Source organism: Centrocercus urophasianus, unplaced genomic scaffold (assembly GCF_019232065.1).
Source record: "Centrocercus urophasianus isolate 14NV4802_14NV808 unplaced genomic scaffold, USGS_Curo_1.0 seq_20, whole genome shotgun sequence".
In the NCBI taxonomy this organism is placed as follows: domain Eukaryota; kingdom Metazoa; phylum Chordata; class Aves; order Galliformes; family Phasianidae; genus Centrocercus; species Centrocercus urophasianus.
In genome coordinates, this window is record NW_024884756.1 from 7,596,434 (window position 1) to 7,613,195 (window position 16,762).

The window sequence follows — 16,762 nt, forward strand, 5'->3', positions numbered from 1 at the left end:
CCTCTCTAGAGAGGCAGTGCTGGATGTGGCAAATCTGTGGTTGTCAGTCCGTCAAGCGTATAGATGAAATGGGGATGAAGGATCACATTTGCTTCCCGAGTCAGAAGGATTTCATGCCTGAGAAGGACCTGTTGCATTGCAGGCTGTGGGCACACCTCCTGTGGGAACACGATACCTTGACAGCTCTGCAGTCCAGAGAAAATGGAGTTTGAGGAAGGCCCTTGTGATTTGCCCCTCTTGAAATGGCCGTCTCATTTTTTGAAGAGAGTTCTTGAAAATATTTGTAAAGCTTAGAATGCAAGGGAAGATTTCTCTTGCACACAACAATTCTTTCGCCTTTTTCCCGAAATCCAAGCAAGGTTGGTTGGACAGCATATTATGCAGCCAGCTGACCCGAGTGCTGGAGAGGTGAAGGCGGTCTTACTGACGGATAATATCGGGTCGTGATTTTGTAATGTTGCATAGCAACACAGAAATGGGTTTAGAGCAGTTGTGCATTGTAAGGTGGCTCAGAAAATGTATCCAACACCTGAGGAGTACAAACAGCCTGGAAAGTATAAGGATGAATGAATGAGTGTACGGATGAAAGTTGTGCTTTACTGTAATTTCTAAAATGATTGAGAGAGGCACTAAGACTGGATTACACGGTTTGATGTGATGACCTTTTTCAGCCATCCATTTTGTCTGAACTGTTGGTAGCATCGTGGAGGCTAGTCACAAGAGCAGTGCCCATGTGGCCTGTGTGCTCCTGGAGAAGCCTGCAGAACATGCAAGGAGTGGGTGCCTGGAAAGCTATGAGTTTGTAAGGGATGCTCTTAACTGCAGATCTGTTCCAGATGCTTCTGTAACTCCATTGTTGCCGTCATGGTGTACAAAGGAAAATAACGTAAGGGGTTTCTTTGTGGACTAACTGCTGGTTTGGTCTCAGCAGAATAGCTTTGTTTTTAGTGCTGTTTTCAAATATTTACCCATGGCTCTGTACACAGCATACTTCTACATTTCACTTCAGTCATGTTGGGGATTAAGAATCAAATGGTTTTAGTTATCTGTAGCAAACTTTTTTCTTTTTTTTTTAATGTGAGTGCATTTGTCATAGTCTGTGTTTATTTGTAAGCATAAAAACACATGTTTTGGATAGGTCCATGTTCAAGCCAAGGTCAGTAAAATAATAATAATAAGCCTTACTATATGTTGGCTATTTGAAGATGCGTGCTAATGCTCCAATAGTCTAACCTATTGATGAATTTTTTGCCAGGTCCCATTTTTCTCATTTTCCTGACACTGGAACTGCCAGCTAGAGCTCTTATTGTGCCATTTGTATATTTAGAACATAAAGTACTGATATTTAAAGAAACATCAATTCGTACTGTCACATAAAGTCAGATCCTGCTAATTCACACAAAAGACTTGGGAATCCATCCAGCGTTACTGGCTCAATTTGGGGGAATGAAATGAGCCCTTCATTAAATAGGGGAAAGGCCCTGCAGTAATTTCTCAGATTTATAGCACAGTTCTCTGTTGCATTGCCTCCTACAGTTCTCCAAGTCTGTCCATGCACAGTTGCTCTTGAATCTCCTTTCAGTCTTGCAACTAGTTGCCTTTCCAATTCTTCGTGTGCGCATCTACACAAGAAATCAGACCAACCTTTTGTCTGCTCCTTAACAGAAGATGATTTTCCCCATTAGGAAATGGATTGATGGAGTGGTAGGACTTGGAAATGAGAGCACTTTTAACCACTTTAAGCATCTGTCAGTGTAACTGTGTTTTAAAGGAGGTTCTTGTAGCTTTGTTTTTGATTAATATGTTGGGACTTTCTGTACACTGGAATGAGGAATTCTGAAGGCTGTTGCCTTTGATTTTTGAAATCCAGACTTAGAAGTGAAGGCAGGTAGAGGCCCTATTAAGAATGAGCAAAATTCCAGTTTATGTATAGTCTATACATGGATCTAAATTTACATTTTGCTTTTCCTACACTGGCAGCATGGTGCTCTCAACAACTGGGATTTCAAACTGCAATTAACAACAGCTGTCGTTCTTTCATTGGAAATGTCTCATTGTGCTTAGTGGTGGTTTTTTCTCTCTCTCTTTTTTTTTTTTTTTAGCAATTTATGGTACATCAGTAAAGGCCCATCTGCTATGCTGGGAGCCTTTGTCATCATTTCAGATACAGCATAAACAAGGCTAATGTTAAAAGCCTTGAAACTTGAGCAAGATTCGAGCTCTCCTACTGCTTTCAAAGGCCCTTTTTTCATTCTTTCTCCTTCTGCCTGTGACTATGTCCAAAAGGCTTTGATTTCTGCAACTCAGAGTACATCATGGTTAATGCAGTTTGCATTACTAAAGATAAACTTTTTCATGTTACGAGTTAGGAAATATGCAGTCTTAATATTTATTGTCTAGCACACTGCATAATCTTTCCCTTATGTTTTGGATAGATAGGAGAGCTGGGACTGGGGTTTACAAATAGAGGTCTGAACTATAAAAGACAGTTTAATCGTGGTCCCTTCTGTAAGTTAGTTCAAATCTGTGTTTCTCTTGTGTGCGCAGTTTCCTTCTCTCTACCACTGAAATGGCTTTTATTTGGTAAACCCTGCGTGAGGTTCAGAGTGGAGCTGACCAGAATGGCTCCAAAATGATTTTCAGTGAGGATGTGCCAGAGTTCATCAGCTCTCAGGACTTGAGGTGTGCTTCAATCCCTGCCCTGCCCAGGGGTTCCCAAGTGATGCTTCCTTCAGGAAAGGACCTTTGTTTAGCCACGATCTTTAAAATCAATCCTTAAAGCCATGCTTTACAAATGAGGAAGAATTGTTTCTCAGCCACTTAAGTCAGGGTGAGTTATGGTTTTATTTGAGCACTTCGAGCACATTATTCACATGGTGCAACAAACATGTCTTGTTTTGCAGAAAAATAATGATTTTGTGTAAAATGTGGCCACAGCTGGCACAAACCGAATATTTGAGTTTTACCAGTAGGCTTCTCTGGTTTCCAGACAAGTTCTGTGTTAGGTATAGAAATTAATTCCATTTTTGCAAGCCCAAGCTCATGGATTGCAAAGCTTCACAAGGTCCACGAAGAAGAAATAAACTGCAGGAAAAACACTGCATCTATAATTAAAGGTATTTTTAGATAAAAGAACGGAAAACACTTTCTGTACTTCCTTTCAAATATTTAAGAGCTCAAGAAAATCATTATTGTTTTGTAAATGCAGGTGCCCTTTTCCCCCCAGGAAACTTAAAATCCTGCACGCATTGTCACTGCAAACTGGTTTGCTGCAGGTCTGTGGTGTCCTCCCTGTAATGGTGCAGGATCTGGCTGTCTGCCTGGCTAACGCAGCCCGGTGCTGGGGTGGGAGATGCTCTGGGTCAGGACCTCCTCTGCTCAGGGCCTTGGAACTGGGAGTTACCCGTTCTTCTGGATCCGTGGGAGAGTGATGGCTACGGGCATCCAGCTGATGTCATTTCTAGGAACGGGACTATTTGAGAGGGAAGCCAAGCCCAGCTGCTCTGCTGAAAAGTTCATGGTGTGGGGATATTTGCCTTTTTTCTTTCTTTGGTTTAAATAAATATTCCCTTTTGCTGACAGCAGGAACCTGCTCCAAATTGTAGTTCATTGTTTTAATTTCTTTCTGTATGCAAGCCATGCCTCAGATTGTACCTGCTGTATATTGGGTCTGTAAGCATTACTGTGTGTTCAACTGGTGTGCTACTCTATGGGGCTTTCCCCAGTTAACAGACATTAACAGGACCCTGGTCTGTCCTTCTGATTTATCAGCAGTGATGCAGTGATTTGCCATTGGATTCCCATGTTACTTTGGAGGGCCACTGCAGTGGCAGTTTGCTAGCTCATAGGACCAAGCTGTCGAATGGGATGTGAATGTGCTTATTGGGGTTGTTACTGTGCTGAAATTTAAAGGGAGGATCTGCAATATGGTCTGGATTAGAATGAGGCGCAGTTATCTTTGTCTTCAGAGTCCTTTTGTCCAGTGGCTGAAGGGAGGTTACATCGCAGCTAGCTTGTGCACTCCTTGTGCTTGCTTCTTTTCCATCACAGTATTGTGCAGCCCCAGAGGGATGCCTTAAGATGTTGCTGAAGTAGGCAGACAGTCACATGTTGTGTTTGTATCTTCTGTGCACGGTGCAGGGGAAAGACTGCTGCTCGTTTTCCGAAAAAAAAGGCATCTTTTCAATCCTCACTGAGTAAAAAGGAGGTGATTAAAACCAAGAAGGAAGAATCCTGCTGGCTTGCAGGGGAAACATGTCCTGTCCCCAGGGAGGGGAAGGGACTTGTCTGCCTGGCTGGGCCGGCAGTTGTGTTTGAAGTGCGCCTGAGAGCTGCTGCATCCTGAGGAAGAAGGGATCTCCAGAGAGCATTTGAGGGTGTATATTACATTCCCAGTTCACTAGAACAGAAAATGTCTCTGGTTTAGCATTAGGCTGTGTTTTAAAGTGCTTTACTCTTGAAAATCAAGAGTGGTTTTGTCTGCCCCTCTCTCCTGTCCCTTCCATAGATTCTGGCCGCTCCTCACAAATAGCTAGGCTGATTTATTCAGCTCTGGGCTTTGTTCTGTGTCTCAGAATATCACAGCTGCCAGCATGAATAGCCAAGTGGGGAAGGAAATGCAGGAGCTATGCTTCCCTGTGTATATTAGCCACATAGTATTGTTGATAAAACAATTTTCTGTTCTCACTGGGAAAACAAAGTAGGCTTAAAGATGCAGAAGCATTCTGAAGAGGAGAAAAGCCTTTCCATCTGTCTTAGTGCACCTCTTTATCCTGGTGCTTAAGCTCATTTCATTTTTCCCCTGGCTCATAGAGCAGCTGCTCGCCTGTGCGGGGCCGTCCCAGGCACTGCTCCATCAGCTGCTGCTCCATTCAGGCCTGTGGCAGGCTGACAGCCTCCTCTCTCCACGTGTGTCAAAGGGGCTGACAGGAGGCACCTTGTAATGATGGAAAATGGGGCCACACTTGTTATCCATGGGGCAATTAGATTCAACAGTTCTGTGCTATGAGCTAACGATGCAAATAATCTCTTATAGTTGTTTTTCCCCAATGGTGGTTCTTTCAGTGGGCTTCCGTGGTGCTGGGGGGGCTGGAATGTGATGAATAGTGGTGATTTACAGCATAAAGCCTGAAAGCTCTCTATAAAATGTGCTTCTATTTCTCCTGTCCCTGGTTATTGGTTCCTTTTTATATGCGTACATCAGGACCAACCAGTCTGATGCGTTTCCTTAACTCACTGTGAGAGGTGCAGACTGCTTTGTTGTCATCCTGTCGCAGAGCACTTCTGTGCACTCATAAAGGAAAGGAACTTAAAAAATACCCTTCTCCGTTAGACTTTGCAGAAAGATGTACATTACGTTTGATGTGAAGCTCACATTAAACAATATGTAAAATCCAAATTTAGCTGTAGCTCTTTTTTAGTGCAGCACAGTGCGTGCTTTGCAATGATAACGTCCTGACATGTCGTGTATACCCTGTCCACGTGTTTGGAGGCGGCTGGGTAGCAATGAAGTGGTCCTGGGGAATGGAAGGGCCAAGGAGGAAGGCCTTCTGAGTTTCCTTTGAAAGCAGTGATAGGGCTGGCAGGCCAGGATTGACCAGTGGGTGCTTTAAGAAAGGGACTGACTGAGAGTGGAAAGCAACCACCAGCAAGGATGAGACAGAGACAATGGCTTTCATGCCTGAGTTTCAAGTAACGTTAACTAGGGGTGCAGACTGCTGAGGGAAGAGAGAGGAAGGATTGAAGTGGTGGTGGGGAGATGGAAGTGCCGATAGCTGAGGAGCGCTCATCCTCATGTTTTTGGCTTCAAGGAAGATTGCGATGGAAGAGGGCTAAGTTTTTGCTTCGCACTGAGCCTTGCTTTGGGCTGACCCCACTGCTCGAGCAGAGGAGGTGCTGCCCGAGCCTCTTGGAAGCCCTTCTTTGCTGCTTCCCTGCATGTCCACGTTTTAGGGTTTGGACTAGTGATTCTGTGTGATTCTCTGCCGACCCATCAGGCCATCTGGAGTGGTGTGGCCAAAGAAATGGGTGCTATAAAAAGGCAGAGCCTGCAACTTGTGTAGGTGTGGGTGCCATTTTGACTTCAAACTGCTTCTATACTTAAATCCCAGCTAAAAGAGAACTCCAGTAAATAGTTCTGCGTTTACTGTGGTAGGAAAGTGTTGTCATCTCTCGTAAAAACCTAAAAATCAAAGGAGAGTTTATTATAAGGTATGGGAAATGACACTGCTGACACACTCACCATTTAATTCAAAACACATGGGTTATAACTACTTCTTAAATTATGAACTATTTTGAAAATTTTGCTTGGGCTCTGTAATTGTGAGGTGGGTCAGAGCACAGAATGTGGCCTAAAGCTGCAGCTGTACATGTTGGCTTCCAGAGCTGCACCTCTTCACATTGATGCAAGGCAGAGGGGGAGAGGGATTCTTTGCTGTCTCCAGATCAACAAAATATGTTAAGCTCAAATGGCCTTAAATGAGATTATTTAGTGTGTTTGTAGTAAATAAGGAGTAGTGTGACATAACGTTTTTGGAAGAAGTGGAGTTTAAACAAAAAGATTTGAAGCTTTTTTAATGCAACAACAGAAGAAGATAGTAAATATGAAGGACTGTGAAGCAGTGCCGTGCCACTGAAGTTGACATGACAAATGTGTTATTCTCTCTTTTTCTTTGAAATAATGTTATTTGTTCAGGCTCTGATGTAAATGTGCCTAATGCTGTTTATGCAATGCCAGCAAGACAAAGCCTTAAATGCTGTTATTTATATACTCTTTGCCTCCTCAAATTGAATTCTTGGAGCAGTGGTTGAAACCTCAGAGGTAAGTTTGAGGCAACTTCTAATAAGCACCTCTGTGAAACTTCTTCTAAAATGAGTTGACTTCTTTCTTTCTTCGGTCTGGAGTGGAGAGTATCTGATACAGTTGTGAAACTTCTGCTTTGATGTAGAACAGTGGAGTAGAAGCGAATGTATGCCCAGCATCCCTGGCTGGGTTGGGGCAGATCAGGGCTGGCTGGAGTCCCGCTCTCTCCCCAGTTTTTCATGTCTCTTTGTAGCACTTAATTTTCTGTTTCTTTGCTGAGGAGAAAAGGCACAATTTGGTGCTCTTGACTGTGCAGTGCAGGCAGAGTTAATAAATACATCAAGCACTGAAATAAATTTTGATGGGGGATGCTGGGAAACTAGAAATTTGGTGAATTAGAAACGACGAATGGTTTCTAATCTGATGAACTCATAACTCAGTGTATCAGCAGAGAGAATACTTTCTCAGTGCTTGACGCTGACTTCATTTTCTGCCAGGAAAGCTGTTCCAGCAGTGAAATAGAAGTTGATGGCTGGGATTGTCTGAAGGACAGCAGGCACAGAGCGAGCCACCCAGCCTGCGTGTCTGAGAGCACTGCAGAGCCTCACCTTCCTGCTGAAAGCCAGCTTGCAGTCAAACCCATGGCTCCATGGCACTGCCATTAATGGCCTCACATATGTCCCATGAATGCTTATTGCAGTTACATTTCTTTTCTTTCCTCTCTATCTCGCTGCTTTATTTTTCCTTGCAAAAAGGATGATGATTGAAGTTATGTGAATGTGTGCTGGGATGAGCCTGTCTGAACACCCTGCATTGTGCTCTTCAGTTCATGTATACTGCATGCATACAGTTCATGTACTTCAGTTCAAGTATATCTGCAGCAGCATTCAGCAAATATTATTCATTTCCTAAATATATCCTGTAAGAGAGTCTGGTAAAGTGTTTTTGCTACTGTAGCTTGGATTTGGGTCAGTTAAGCAGATGCCAGAAATTGTGTCATGGTCTCTCGGCAGCAGAAAAATCTTTTTTTTTTTCTAGTTCTCCAGTGTGTTGGCCATGGCACAGGCTGACTTTGTTGTAATGCTAAAAACATTACAGCCTTCTACTTTCTCGTAAACACATTTTCACCTCTGGTTGAACTACCGCATTGAAATGCTTCAATCACCACAGCAGTAGTAAGCTTTGAGAGATCAGTTTTAATTCTGGTTCAATGGTAAGTGTATCAAATGGAGTAGTGACCTCTCTTTGTGCTTGGTAAGTGCATAGCCCAGCTGTGTAGGGAGAATTGCAGTTTAGAGTCTGAGACAACGTAAGCTGTAAGGAAAGCAATGGAGGAGCCCTTGTGCAGAAAGGAGGACGGAAGGAGCACAAAGAGTGGGGAATCGATGGCATAAGCATCACTGGCGGGAGCTAGGGAGGAAGGGCAGGGATGATGTGTTCATAGGGAAGGAGGCAGAAGGCGTTTGTGACCTGTTTTCCAACCTTCTTGGAACGCTGCTCACCTGGTGTGCAGGGCTCTTGCTGGATGGCTGAGCTCAGAACATGATGCAGCTTTAAAAAGAAGAGAGAGATGAATCTAATAGCGATGAAGGATGAGGGAGTAGAGAGTGTGCACCTGGTAAATAACTGGGGAAGTATGACATTCTCCTGACACCTCTGAGGAGGAGTAGCCTGAAGGAAGAGCTGCCTGAGCTCAAGGGGCAATGTTAGGTAGTGAAAAAGAAATAGATACGAAATGATTTGAGCATACACAGGTTTAATGTTTAAAGCTTTTGAGCTGTAGCAGTAGTGTCTCTCGAAGAAGCTGAGCATGGATCACTTTGCCCATGCTAACCATAGCTAGTTTCATGTCAAAGAGCTGGCTTTTTTCAGAAAGCTGTGGTTTCCTGTGAAAACTCTGCATGGCTACATTATGCAAAACCAAGACTTGGTATCTCTGCAGTTGTCAGCAGAATGCAAAGCTCCTGAGCTGCTATAGAATAAGTTTCTAAAACATGCATCAAATCTGTAACCACTGTGTATTTCATGTTGTCTTGTGAGTTATTTGCTGTTTTGGAACCGTGGTTTGTTTGCTGTAAATAATGAACTATATCCGATTTGAAATATATACCAACACATCATTTTATGGGGAACAGCAATCAAACAAAGCTCTTGGTCTGATGAATGGATGTTTATTTCATGTAAAACTATGCCTTGTTTTGATAGCAGATTTGCTAGCATATTTCTTGAATTTGCTTAGTGCTGTAAGTGTGCCCTGTTATTTGGGTTTTGCTTTTATGTCTTTTTGTAGATACCGCTTAAGTTTTTGCAATGAGTTCTTGTGCTGCATCCAGAATGCCTTGTTCCATGAGCTGGAAAATGCAGCTGAACCAAAGTCAATGCTATTCTTTCTCTGGCTTAAAATGACAACTGAGGAAAGCCCGAATATAAAAAACACATTTGTATTTCTCCAAAATATATGTTGCTGCATGGCAACAAAGCACGTTTGGATCCAGATTGCAGCCCAGGAGTTTCAGACTTGCAATGTTCTGTGTTCCATTGAAAGATATTGTTGGTGTAGGAAAACTGCTAATTCTTGCAGTATTCTTTAATTTCACAGTATGACTTCACCCTTAGATTGCTAAGAACACACTGGGAAACACTTCTGCATATTTGCGCAGAAATCCAGTAATACCCCCAAATGCTTAAAATGCTCAATACTTTTTCAGGTTCAGAGATGTCTTCATACTTGTCAGGGTAGAAATTGAAGCTTATGATACTGTTAGTGTTAAGGATTCTCCTGTTTCCTTTTTCTCAATATCTTCAGATTGGCCATGTCCCATCGCATTGACATTTTGCTCATTGAAGAGTGTGACCTAAGTTTCCCTCAAACTTCATCAGTTTGAGTTTTCTATCTGCATAAAAACGTGTAGGACAGATTTTGCTTCCCCTTTCCTGGGGAAAAGCCTGAAAAAATGACAATGAGCCAAAGTATCCATTTTGCTTCTGTGGGTCTTTTATTCTGGAAATGGGAAGCCTCAGCGCTTACAGAACTCTCTGCTTGAATATTTTATTTTTTTCTGTGTGGATGTGAAGGACAAATCATACTTGTTGTTGCTATCTGTTATATCTCATTCTTAATTGGCTCTTTTCTCTTGCAGCTTTGCTTTGTCAGATGAAGCGTATCGATCTTTAAGGGACCAAGACAAAGACCAGTGTATTCTTATTACAGGAGAGAGTGGAGCTGGAAAAACAGGTAATAATCCGCTTTGACCTCATTCAAAAGCATTCACAATTGTCTGTTGCAAAGTAATGCTGGAAGCTGTAAGAACTGAGAGGTACTGATGTGTTTTTGTGTCAGGCCACTGTAGAAAATGAATGCGGTCATCTGTGTCGCTGTAGGGGTGATCTTCCCCAGACTCATGTTTTTCCATGCTCTCGCCATGACATAGTCCTGTCACGTGTTAATGAAGGAAAATTCATACCAATAGCTGATTACCTTGGAAATCTCATCAGTCTTTTTCCTGCTGGGCAACAATGTGAAGCATGGGTTTCATCTTCGGAGTGTTGAGATAAATGCCTTTGGCTTCTGTTTTGTTCATGAGTGATGTCTTGTTCTCCTTTGTCTGATTAGTGGCAGCCAGTTAAAATGTCTTGAAATCTTGTGATTTAATCCTTTTCTTCCAGTTCAATGGCATGAAAACATTTGTGTGTTCAAGAAGAGTGTATATTAAAAAAGCAAGTTCCTGGTAATATGATTATTATGGATTCTGTCTAGGATTTCACACATCAGAAGAGTTCTTTACCAAAACTGTTTAATTTTTTATTTCCTCAGGATCAGTAAGTTCTCAAACAGCTGAAGGGCACTTTTATTAATGTATTTATTCAATTGAAGGATGTAAGAGTGGTTGAGTTTCTGAACTTCTCTATTTGTAAAGAGGAGTCTGGTAGGTTCAGATTTGGGACATGGTATGAGTTATTCCTTCTTTATAAAGGTAAGTTCTGAATAGCATAAGAGCATGATTTGAAATCCAAGTCAATAATGAACTCATAATTTGTGATATTCTCTCTTTAATATTTGATGTAATCGTGGATGCTCAAGTTGAGCTAATAGCTGAGGACTTAAGTTTTTAATGCAAAGAAAAAAGAGGAGAGTGGAGAAATTCATCAAAGTGAAGAAACAGATTTGATAGTGCAGTTGCTATATAATGCTTTTAGAACATACAGTGTTGGTAGCCTGAACATTTGGTGTGTTTGGGCTGAGAGAATTGAAACTGAACTGTTGTCATTTGTTTTCTTTAGTTTGTTCAGGTTTTACTCGTTTCACTGCGTGTTTGTATCGGTAATTGATAGTAACACTGTGCAGGAAAACATGGAACTCTATCAAGATGAGTAGCATATTTAAGTGCTGTTAGATGCTAAGTTGATGATTCACTTCCTCGTGTCTTCATTCAGTGAAGCAGAGTTCCTAATAAAGGAAATTGTTTTTATTCTGTTTTTCAGTCATGTTCAAAGCCTATCTTAAGGCCACTGTATGTATTCTTATTGTATGTTATTTTATGATAGCTGATTTGCTGCTTCAGTGCTTTTTTCTCTCTTTGACTGAGTAGCTCTCCTTAGAGGTTTTGACTGCTTTAGCAAGTATTTCATACTGAACTGCTTGGTAACTCCAAGCTCTGAAGGAAAGGGATTTTTAGAAAAGACAGCTGGGCTTGAGGAGTTGTGTGGTTAAGGGAGACGGGAGTCTAGATGGACACCGCTGGTTTCTGCTTGCTTGTTTCCTTGTGTCACAGGCTTGCTCAGTTTTCTTTCCAGGGTAGAATAGACATTTAATACTGGCAAACAAGCTTGATTAAATAGCGAAGAATCAAATCCAAGGGATAACTTGTTTGTCAGTTTTTTCCTGAAATGAAACCCTTAAATTTGTAACAGATCTCTGAATAGCAAGTAATGGGTTTTTTTATGGCAATTGGGTTGAGTTGATAGGGATTCCAGCTGTTAGCCATTACATTGTATGTCAGCTGACGTTGCCTCAAATTTCACTGTCTTACATCATACTGAACTTCACAGATTCTGTTAATAAACAGAGTCCTTTCTCACCTGCTCTTTGTCCAAACCAACAAAAACATAAGGGTTGGATGGATTTCTCCTTCAGAAATCTTCATGTCTGTTTGGGTGAATGGCATCCTTACAAACCCAGTCCAAAAACTGTTCCAGACTTTCTTAAAAGTTTATACCTTCTAATTAGTTTCATTGTTTAAATGAAGTCTTGACTTTCTCTAAACTTTATACTTTGAAACTCGCTGCTTAATGTTATTGATGTTAAATTGCTGTTATTTATTTACTCGTAGCTTACTTCAGAGTTTTAATTACATTTGTATAGCGTTGCATGTTGTGTGCTTGCATCTGTGCTGTTGTGTATCTGGTGAGTTGGAAAATTGGTTGAATTTTGCGTCTTGAAGGTACTTGGGCCTAGTTTTTCAGGCTGAAACCTTCAGATTCAGACTAAGCACTCCATGATGTTAGCTAGAGATGGTTTTCTTTCCTAAGTGGCTGCTTCTCACGAACCTAAACAAAGAAGTAGCTGCAATGTGCTGTATCCAGCAGTGCCTTCTTTAGCTTGGATGGGCTCTAGGAATTTAAGTCAATGGGGGTCCTGATGTCACGGCGTGGCTCTAGTGGCATGGTGAGTTCCTTTGTCCTTCCCAAGCTGTCCACCAAGGGAGAAGAAAAGTGAAATAATATATGCCTATGGTTCTTGTCTGGTATGGTGAAAACAGGGTGGAGATCAAGTCTCCAAATGACTTTATGACCAGTTGTCAATACTTAACTGTGGTTTTGTTTTGCTCTTCCCATACAGAGGCAAGCAAGCTTGTCATGTCATATGTAGCTGCTGTGTGTGGTAAGGGGGCAGAAGTTAACCAAGTGAAAGAACAACTTCTGCAATCAAATCCTGTTCTTGAAGGTATGTTTGTTATGAGCATGCACTACCTCTATCTGTCAGCTTCCCTGATGAGCTGGCTTTGAAAGCACTACCCACTGTTGTTTTGTATTTACTCTGTTTCCAAAACTGTAGGTGCTTTCTGTGAAGGCAGTCACATGTAGTTGTTTGGTTGCAGAGAGATCTTCTTAAAAATGGAATTTTTTCCTCAGGAAGTAAGTGCTTAGGAAGTTAGGTCATATTTCCCATACTCCTCAGGCAGCTCTCTAATGGCATACCCTTTCCTAACCCTGGCTTGATGATGCTTGACTGTATCAAGAGATTTAACTTTGGTTCAGTCCCTCTGATTCATTTCCTTCCAACTTATATTATTGTAGGCCTAGTAAACAAACATTGTCTGCAAAGCATTATTTTTCTTTCAGAAAAAAAAAAAAAAATCAAGAAATGGATGTTAGGAAAAACTAACCTAATCCACAAGGATGCCCGTTATTCTCTAGAACTTATTGTTCCCTGTTGTATGGTGTCTGGTGTCTCTGTTAGCTTGTCTTCCTGACAGCTGCCTTTCCTGCTCTCCTATGAAGGACTTTGTGATTGTCTGGGTTTTTGTTTTTTAATTAGTCAATTTGAAGTGGTTGGCTGCCAGAAACAGGATCTTCATTTTTCCTGGTGATAGGATATGTGATCCTCAAAGCACACAGTTTTATCCTATTGTCTAATAATTGCCTTCAGAAGTGCCTTGGTTATTGTGGGCTTATTTAAGTCTATTGTGTTGAGTCCTGCTTTGGGTTTTGCCACAGTTCTCTGAGCTATTGTAATGCTGAGACAAACTCTGGTAACTGCTGTACAAAGAAGTTGTACTATGGCCATAGAACGCACAGTGTTTGCCAGATTGTTGAGTGTCAACATTTTATTTATTGCTTAGCTATCTATACACAAATGTAATGGTTTGTATTCTATAGGGAGCAAGTATTCATTACATGAGTAGGAACAGAAAAAAATAATCAAGAAAGGGAAGGGTAAATAAAAGCATGTTGAGAGCAGTGATGCACTGGGATGGGTAAAATGTGATCATGACTATACACAAAACACAAGTTGCAAGCAAAGAATTACAAGCAAAAGATAAAATGTTAATATTTAAAGACATGTAAAAATGCAGGGTAAGCCTTTCTTGATCATTGGATCTGTTCCCCTTAATTCTGAATGGAGAGCTGCAATGTTCTGTGGTTTGGAGTTCACAGAGAAGAGCCAAACTGCTCTTATCCCGGGAAGGCAGGCTTCAGATGTAGACAGAAATAGTGTAAGTACTGTGATGGCTTTTCTTGCCAAAGCGAAGTTGCTCCCCAGAGACTGCCAAATTTATTGGATTTCATGTTAGCTCACAAATCTTTGTTTTAATGCAAGAAGAATACTCGAAGCTCACAGAAAAGCGCTGTATCATTTAAAGGTATTCTTTGTTCTGCTTGGTGCGGTGGTAAATGCTTATATAGCTTTTTGGACCAGGAGGCTGCTGAGCAAGCCTGGCTTCTTATATACATTTTAGACAGGAATTAAGCATTTGTGGTTAGATTTGTTTTTCTTTGGTTACGTAGATCAGTTTCAGTCTAGCTGCAGTGCAAGAAAATGACATAAATGTTAAATGTGCATAATTTATCTTACGGGAAATTTATATTTTTTTTAGAAAAACCTACAGTCACAACTGTAAATTAACTTTCAGAAACAATGAACTTAAGGGAAAACTGAGGAACGTGTCTCATGCTTTATAAAGGAACGCTTGTGTTTGATTCCGTGTGGTTATAAATGACTCTACTGTTCAGCACTGTGTTAAGAAAATGCAGCTCAGAGATTTGGTTGTTGAAAAGATGATTTATTGCAGGCATAAAGATTTTAAAAACAATTCTTTCACTTAGCCTTAGCCTTCAGGAGCAAGAAACTTTTCCTTTTGGCTTCAGTTCTTTGATCAAGAATAAATCTACTCATGCAACTTTGCTGAAGCTTAAAAGAATGTATTTATTTCTATCCAAATAACATTGACTTGGTTTGATCTTTGAAGATATGTACACTATATAAATAAGTACTGGGAGTAAATAAGGGCTCCTGTTGGAGTAGGAGTGCTGTAATTAATAAAGCAGGAGATGCGCTCCTGGTTGACTCACCAAGCTTTGAGAATGTGTGAGCTTGAATGTCCTCCGGTCCCGTGTGTGTTCTGAGCTGGTGGCTGCCCATCTGAATATAGCCCTAGGAAGACACTTCTTAGAGAGACTGCTCTGCCAGGAAGCCTGAACTGAAGAGTTTAAAACCAAGCTTTATTCAAAAAGCTAGCTTAGATCGAACTGAAGAGGGTGTTTTAAAATCTTATAAATCAGACTCCGTTTTTTATCATTTTCTGTACTGGGAGATAACATGGATTTCTTTCTCTGAAGTGAAAAGAAAGAAGAACTTCCTATACAAAAAATTATTTCTGTCATCAGATTTTAAATTTGAAGATTCGAACTCAAGATTCACCTTAATCCAGGTGCAATTTTGTCTCGAAATAATTTGAGCCTATATGCTTTTCTTTCATTTTCTTTCATCAGCACAACTGCTTTGGACTTCCATAGGTGTTTTTGAGAAAATGTCACACTTAGTCTATCGTGAGTGAGTGTTATCAATGCAGTGAGTGGTGTATTGTTTCTCAGAAGTCTAGGATTCTTTTAAATGTATAAAAAGTCGTAGATGTTATAGCATTTTAAAGATATATGTATATATATTTTTTTAATTGATAGATGTGGTCTTATTTGTTCTTCTCTTTTGCCAGCTTTTGGAAATGCCAAAACTGTGAGGAATGACAACTCCTCTAGATTTGTAAGTATTTTCTGCAAGGCTAATTTGAATTCCTTATAGGGGAGAGCATGCTGTATTGTCAGCAGGTTTTATTTTACCTTGTATCAGCCATCAAGTCATCTGTAAGGAGTGAATGAATCATTTGGAGAGAGAACATGACTGTAGTTGTCCAAGGACCTGGTGCCTGGAGAGTGCTAGCGATCAGGAGCAATCAGTATGCCATTCTGTACGTTGTAGCACGTCCGGCCCAAATGTGTTCCTAGTATTACTACCACATTCAGACACGTTTATGAAAGATGTATCACCTATTTGTTGGAAATCTCGTTGGTTTCTGATGTGGGCGTAGACATCTATTGAGAATCAAAGGGAAATGAGCAAAAAAAAAAATAATTGAAATTTAGGATCTGACAGCGCGTCGGTGAATGAAAACATAATTGCCGTCACTGCCCTGCTTGCGAATGGAGCAAGGGATGCCCACTGTGGGCCCTGCACATGGCCGCAGAGGCAAGGTCAGGGCTGAAATCTGAGGCACTGCAGGACAATTTTTTGGATGAAAAGGGTAGAAAACGTGCAGCTGTCAGAGATGAGGTCCTGCAGGCTGGAGGAGGAGAGCCGTCAGAGAGAAGAGGCGGCATTTGCAAGCAGGAGTCTTTCCAGGACAAAGTGCAACTGAGAAGGATTTCGCCTTTCAAGTCCTTGCTTATAAACACAAAGCTAAAAATACTTCCAGAAACAGCCAGCTGGCCCAGTCCTTGGGAAATTAAGATTTAATTATCTGATTTAATTCTTTATCTCGAAAATTTGAATCAGCTCAGAATTAACTTCAAACAAGAAAGTACAAGTATTGTCCTGTCTCGTCTATTTCAGCTGCCAGCAGGAGAAGAATGGAGTTTCAGTAGGAACGTAATAAGCCAAACTTGACAAAATAGACAGCAAATTTAAAAATATCTTAGAGGCAGTCAATGTGATGTGCTTGATTTTCATGTTCTGTAATTAAAACAAGATATCTCTTCCTAAACGCAGTAAGGCAGGATAAACACAAGGCTTCTCCTTTCAAGATTGTTTTTATCCTCTGATCTCACCAGTGAGATCATTTCTGTGCGTGGCTTGGGGAGCTGGATTGAATTCCTACCAGCACTCTTTATCTTTCTACACTTCCCTGCTGGGGTGAGCTGTGCTTATAGCATGGCTCAGCCCATTCCGTCGCTGCTAAACGTAGC

At 41.1% G+C, this 16,762-nt stretch overlaps 1 protein-coding gene across 8 annotated transcripts in view; it reads left to right on the forward strand.

Moving 5' to 3' along the window:
- Positions 1-16,762, forward strand: part of MYO1B (myosin IB) — an 85,180-nt gene that overhangs the window by 22,785 nt on the left and 45,633 nt on the right. For all 8 annotated transcript variants that reach the window (XM_042822401.1, XM_042822402.1, XM_042822400.1 and 5 more), the window contains 3 exons: positions 9,943-10,037; positions 12,642-12,746; positions 15,517-15,563. In XM_042822401.1, coding sequence (XP_042678335.1) covers positions 9,943-10,037; positions 12,642-12,746; positions 15,517-15,563 — 247 coding nt within the window. The remainder of the gene's footprint in view (positions 1-9,942; positions 10,038-12,641; positions 12,747-15,516; positions 15,564-16,762) is intronic.